We start from the raw sequence: 6866 nt of genomic DNA, 5'->3' as shown, positions 1-6866 counted from the left end.
CCACACTTGGTTCACTCCAGACTCAGGTATGACCCGTTCACGCTAATTTAAATCGCTGATATATTAGTAAAATAACCCGAAAAGTATTTAAAACATTTATAGATGTTTAGTTTGTTTTAGGCATGCGAATAATAAAACAAATTATACTTACCTACTATTTTAACATAACACTTAAACTTTATAGTATAAGATTATAGATGGGGGAAAAAAACGTGTCCTAAACTTTCTACTGTCTTGGGTACGCTGTTCTCACAGAACTGGATAAGTCATTTCTAATTAGATTAAATACTTGAAATGTTCTATATTAAAATGTAATATTTTTCCTTGTAATTTCATATTTTTGTTTTCATTTCAACTTTACTATACATTGTTTAATGACTTTTTCAGAAGGAATAAAAACATTTTCTATTGACATTTTTGCTCTTGTTACCCATATTTGATATATTATTATGCAAATACATATGCAAAATATAATTCTTTTATTACAAAATTGATTTATTTGAATTAACAAGTATCTTTTGTTTCAAAGCAATCGACAATCACGTGACCAATAGTTTTTTTCTCAGAACACTCTGGCATTGGACACTGTATTTTTTATGAACCAGCTCCATTTCACGTATCTTACTGGGAGTCTAAAGCCACCAACCCATTGGATGATCATGGAATGATTTATATTCATAAGAAAATATTATAGTGTCATGTTGGAGATGTGACACATTTTAGAGACAATCAGAGATACAACTTAATTAATGTTTGATTTAATCAACGTGATCCACTTTCTATTGATTATGGATATGGTAAACAATTGAAAAGTTCCTGCTGTAGAGTTAAAAAAAAATTTATGCCTTTTTGAGGAGCTGCCTTATTCCACCTCAAAGGGACAGTTCTTATTAGCATCTTTATTTGATAGGACTCTTCCATGTTGGGGAATTTCTTCCACAAATGGTTACTTCTGGTCAGAATGGGCAGCTCTTGGATTATAACAATAACAGTTTGGTCATGATATAAGGTGAAGAGACTCTGAGTTTGGTCAGAGGTTAGAGGGCAGAGAGAGTAGAATGGCCCCTGTTTGGTCCACTATGTAGTGCGTGCCAACCAAACTCCTCTCCTAGACCTAATTTAATTTCATTGAAACTCAGTCACTTTGGAAAGTACAGTTCTTTGGTCAGTGTGGACATAATGCATGGTATTTGTTTCATAGCATTAAACCCCGGAAGGCTGCAGGAAGACTGGAACTCCAGCGCCACTTTGTGGTTCACACGTGTCATGATCTGCATAATCTCCAGCTCTCTGCCATGTTTTTCCATTATCTCACAAAGGGCTGATATGAACCATGAACCGTTAGTTGCGTTTCTCCAAGCATAATAACCTGTGGGAAAGGAGATATGTGTACAGAAATGAAGGACTGAACACATGCAGGAATCTGCACACACAAACCTGAAGACACACTAAATCAAGTTTGGGCACTCCTGGCAAATGTACATATTTTGCTGATTTTTGAAGTGAAAAGAAATAAACAGAACTTCTGGAGCAAACTTTAAAAATTACATTTTTCTTCTGCAAATGTTAATGCAGTTTCTTCATCTTTCATTAACTTAAACAATTGAAAAAAAAAATGAAATAGCAGACAAGGCATGTGCACAAGACACAGCTTGCAAACAGTTTTTGTAGCCAGCTAGGATGTGCTTGTTTTAGGAATTTTCACCCACTCTTCCAGAATGCTACTAATTCTGTGATGTTCTTGGACCTTCTTGCGTGTCCAGCATGTTTAAGATCTACCTACAGATTTCCAGTGATGTTCAAGTCAGTGGACAGTCAGGGCCATTTTAAAAGCTTCTTACAGTATGTTTTGGATTCCGTTGCAGACGTCTGTGTCTTTTCAGCTTCAATTTCTTGACTGACTGCATCACATTCGCTTTCCGAATGACCATTTCTGGTGTCACACAACCCCAAAGCATAATTGCTCTACTCCCCATGCCTAACAGCTGGCATCATTATGCATCATCCAAAATTACCTCTGGTAATTGTGGCAATGACTTCCATTTTCACTTCATCGGTCCATAGCACTTGTTTTCAAAATGCCTCTGGCTTATCTAGATGTTTTTTGCCTTCTTCAAATATTGGCTTCTGTGATGAGGTTGTAGGTAAAATGTCCTTCAGCTGAATTTTCCATGCAGATCATGTTTGTGTAAACAATGCTGCACAGTAACATGGTGCACCACCATGCCTGTGTTAGCTAAACCTTCCTGCAGGTCTTTTGCTGTGCCTTTCTGGCCAGCATATGAACAGTTCTATCTTATAGTATTCTTCTAGATCTTGCTTTGACTTCCACAGTTCTCCTTGACTGCCATTTCTTAATGATATTTTGGACAGTAGAAATTGCAAGCTGGAAACGTTTGATATCTTTTTATAGTCTTCCCCTGCTTTGTAGGCATCAGTTAGCTTCATTTTCACATCCTCAGCCAGCTGCTTAGAGGAGCCCATGGTTAATGAGTTAAGTAAGATTTGAAACTTTACAACTGGATAGTACAATTACTACATTTTTTCTGTTTTTAAGTTAATCAAATATTAAGTAACTGCATTAAAATTTGCATTACTTTTTTGCAATTTGTTGTAGATGTTGTATGGGGTGCCCAAATTTTAAATAACTGTAAAAAAAAAAAAAACCTTGTTGTGGTTTTAATAATACCACATAACTTAATTTTTTTAGGGGGGGTGTATTTTTACATTTGAAAATACATTGTTTTTTACACTATGTGAACATCTTATAAATAATATACCAAAAGACATTTTGAAAAGGAAACTTTCATGTTTTTACATTACATTATAATGTCCATATAAAGAAAAATAGAATTTTTTCCCACTTTTTTAAAGACTCTTGTTTCAACATGTATCATTAACTCAATGGTCCATATGGAAACTAAGCTGCAAAATCAGGCCATTTTGAATTTGTAATGTCACACATTTATATGTCTCCACATATTTAGCCTACAGCAGTTTAGCCCTGCCCATTCATGCTGATATTATAAGAAGTGTTTCAAGTGTCCCCATACATGGCATCATAACAAAAAGATAAAGAGAGGTTGAGGATAGGTCACATAAAATGGGGGTTAAAGAAGCAAGGATGTAGTATGTAGGATATGTGCCCTTTAACAGAAGATTAAGTTAAGAATGTATTATGCTTTTACTATAAAATTAGCATTTCAGAAATACAAGGTTTTCATATACTATATACCTGGGGCAGTGGAGTACGCATACAAGAAATCCGCTTCAACAGGAATCCTTTTTATGCCCTCTGAATCAGGACTACTGTCAGTCTCGATGCCAGGGTCCAGCTCTGTTCCACGACACGCCTTAACTCAATACACATGAACAATAAATCAGAATGCTGATCAAAGAGCGACAGTGAGTTACCTTATGACCAAAACTGTGATAAAAGCCAAGAAAACAGGACGAAAAATAAGTACATGTTTTGAACATGTGAATAAACACTGTTGTAGTCTAAGGCCTAAAACCTTAATAATTCATATTAACTGATCTTTTCAATGACCGTGTCTAAAAACTATGGATCTTACAATGAAGTTACACTGAACTCCATTCATCTACATCTGCCTGCAGGCCTGGATTTGCAGTGGCATTATAAGTAGGGTGATGATTAAAAATAGGGAATAGCTTATCCAGGTATCATGGAAATATGCCTGACATGTTGGCTTTGCAAATTGATCTACTGGCTTGCTGATCAAGCTCATGTTAAAGATCAGACTTGTGGCCCAAAAAGAAAACAATGATTAATTAAAAAAAATGTCAGCAAACCTATCGAAATAGGAAATGTAGGAAATGTAGGAAATGGAATTGTACAGGTGCTTTTTGTTAGTTTCATGGTTGCAAGTACAACAGATGCAAATGAGAAATAGAAATGCCTGTTGACAACAGGCCAGTGTGTCTAGATGTTATACTGTTAAAATAAATTAAGGTGAGTCCATAGATCTTCACAAGAGAAGTAAATAAAGTGATGTTTAAAACATTTGTAATCATGTAATCATTTTGAATCAGACCTGTATGAAGAAGAGTTTAGGTTTGCCAGCTAGAGATTTACACTGGTTTCCTCTGAAGAGTCTCGTTAGCTCCTTCAGTTCCACGCATCCATCGGTGCCATAGATCACTCCTTCATCCCCATGACTCAGTAGCACACAGATAAACATGGCTGACTGGCTGTGGTCCTCCTTGGATGCTGAGGGTGAAAGGACATGCACTAATCTACAAACAGTTTCCGATAGCAGTGAACAGCTGGAGCATTTATATAAGCACCTGACAAAACAGAATGTAATGGCTTATACTGGTAACAATAAGGTCTATGAAGAAATTGAGGTCTATGAAGAAACCTTTCACTTCAGTTTCAGTTCACTTATGAGTAATTAATATGCTGAGTAAGGTAAATGTGTAAGAATATTACATAAAACCTTTTATTAAAATCTCCCACATTTGTGAAACAGTTCGGTTGGTTTGGACTGAAGTACTGAAACCCAGCTCTCTGAAGACTTTCACCACTTTTGCTGCATCCACATCTGTTCCAGCCCGGTCCCTCATCCCTTTCAATGAGAATACAAATGAAGACATTAACATTCTCTTTGAGAGTCAATGATCTCAGAGACCAAGAAGTGACAATTACTGTCCGATTTAGTTCTTACCTGTGTTGTGGTTAAAATTCTTGTTGTTGATGATGATACATTTCCCAAGTTTAGGGTAGTCCATGCGGTATCTGTACAAGTCAGGAGGTTGTTTGTCTTTGACTTCTTTGGCTTGAACAGATTCTTTGTCAGACCTGAACAGACTGCAGATAGATGTTAGACATTTTGATGCAATATAAGGCACAGCTGAAAGAAATTACAGTGAATTCCAACAACTGATTAAAAGAGAAATGAACATAGTTGTTTAGTTTGTTTTGATGAAATATGCACCACTATAGAGAGAGAGCACCACTAGAGAGAGAGTGTTTAAAGCCTTTACCTCACAGAATGTTATTACACAACATGATTATGTAGCCTGATATCTTGGATGCCCATGGTTTTATGATTCATTTTACAAAAATACAGCACATTTTTGTACAAACTAGTATTTGGTCTTTCTCTGACATACACGCAGGGCGCTAAGAGATTACAACAGAATCCAAAAATAACAGGATTTACAACAAATTTAGCATTATCAACGTTGTAAATAAAAACTCAGAAGACGTGTGTAGCGTCACTGATTGTTTAGATAATAAACCAAATATCAAAACCAAATATTTGCAATGCAAAAGATACCTTGACCCTGGTTCCTGTCACTAACCTGTAAAGACAACCATGGCAAAGTTCTCTGGAAAGTGCATTTTTTTTCTTCAAAACACTCTGCATGACCCATGGAGTTCAACTATGACTTTTGGAAAATTGTTTACACAGTTTTGTATAGTTTTTATTATCTAGAAAAACTGGTCCTTCTTAGAACTGGTTTGTGCAAGCATGTTAAAGTATTTTACCCTTTCAGGCTGAATCCTTTGGCGTCCACACTGTCACCTCCATCTGCATTTGTGCCACCATTGTCCGTGTCAGACATGACCTACACAAGAACACCTTTTTTGTAAAGGACACAAATGCAATCATTTTAACAGAGATATGAAAAAGACAAAATTCTGTATAAAACAAATATTTATTAAATAGTGGAAAAGACAGCCTCAGGACATCAAGGTATGAACCTGTCAGAACTAACATCTGTAAATGCAGTGAAAGCATGATTAGGCTCCACTGCAATATGATTTACTGACTCAGGTTTTCTTTTCAGTACAGAGAAATTATCTGATCTTCTTGCTTGTTCGTGCACGCGCTTGTTTTTGCTAGACATGCAGCGTAATAGAGGTGAAGTCCGAATTTGTTTTAGTGATAACCAAAGGGACTTCCTTGTTTCCTCTTCCTCACCGCCTGTAGAATGACAAACAGGCTTTTGCTTTCATTTTTCAGTATGATAACCAGTGCCAATCTGTAAATTAAGCTAAAGTCCAGAGTTTCTAAAGATGGTGATCAAACTCAGTAAAACACTGCTTGTTTTGGAAAGTCTGAATATGCCCAGATGATCAAATAATTGTAAAAAGACAACTGATAGTAACTGTGATCTCTCTTGACTCTCTGCTGGGAAAGTATAATTCAGCCATAAGTAGTGCTCATTTGTTTCTCTTTTAATGAGTTAGGTACACTTTCAGAACTCCCACGTGAAAATACAAGACAACAATCTGTTTTTGCTTGAAGACTATAAGAGAATGTTACTTTAACCACCTACAAACTAGTAAAAACATGAGCATACATGTCATGGCAGTGCACAGGCCTAAATGTGTTCCTTATGAGTAGCAAGCTCGATGTGGAAATGAATTTCCCCTGTAAAACTCTCTGTGAAGCGGGACAGTATTACAAACCATTAAGACCAAACCTACAGCTAAACGGCATCCTTCGCCTGGTTTAAACGTTATGAGTGTAAATGATCGTACTTACAAAGTGCTGTACGAGGCGCGAAGCGAAAGCCTGAAGTTTCCCGCTGTTTGAGGTGTAAAACTGGTAAAACGGCTGTAACCTGTGTGCAGTGGGCTCTTCACCCAGAGCAACATGGAGCCTATCGGAGTGCGGCTGAACTCTGGAGCTCCGCCCCCACCCCGCACAACCAGCGTCTGGATCTCCGCGTGCAAAGAAGTGGCGGGTATCGTGACGCCACCTCACACAGCAGCTGACTGACTCTAATAGTGCCGGGTTTAGTGACTGATGACTCTAAACGTGCTGGGTTTAGCGACTGATGATTCTAAACGTGCCGGGTTTAGTGACTGATGATCTTAATAGTGCCGGGTT

At 37.2% G+C, this 6866-nt stretch overlaps 1 protein-coding gene across 2 annotated transcripts; it reads right to left on the bottom strand.

Annotated features, from left to right (window-relative positions):
- Positions 1 to 290: 290 nt before the first annotated feature.
- Positions 291 to 6630, bottom strand: LOC118806926 (caspase-3-like). 2 transcript variants are annotated; one of them, XM_036568632.1, is made up of 7 exons: positions 6519 to 6610; positions 5516 to 5595; positions 4689 to 4831; positions 4461 to 4589; positions 4056 to 4231; positions 3236 to 3353; positions 291 to 1369 (listed from the first exon to the last, which is right to left on the bottom strand). In XM_036568632.1, the coding sequence occupies exons 2-7, from the start codon at positions 5590 to 5592 to the stop codon at positions 1140 to 1142; spliced, it is 873 nt and encodes a 290-aa protein (XP_036424525.1). In that variant the 5' UTR covers positions 5593 to 5595; positions 6519 to 6610; the 3' UTR covers positions 291 to 1139. The 2 variants fall into 2 exon arrangements, with proteins under 2 accessions (XP_036424525.1, XP_036424524.1); XM_036568631.1 differs by having other exon boundaries at positions 292 to 1369; positions 5516 to 5609; positions 6519 to 6630.
- Between the last annotated feature and the right edge of the window lie 236 nt (positions 6631 to 6866).

This window comes from Colossoma macropomum, unplaced genomic scaffold, assembly GCF_904425465.1.
Source record: "Colossoma macropomum unplaced genomic scaffold, Colossoma_macropomum, whole genome shotgun sequence".
Taxonomy (NCBI): domain Eukaryota; kingdom Metazoa; phylum Chordata; class Actinopteri; order Characiformes; family Serrasalmidae; genus Colossoma; species Colossoma macropomum.
Note: the sequence above shows the minus strand (reverse complement) of the source record. Positions and strands in the feature narration are given on the sequence as shown.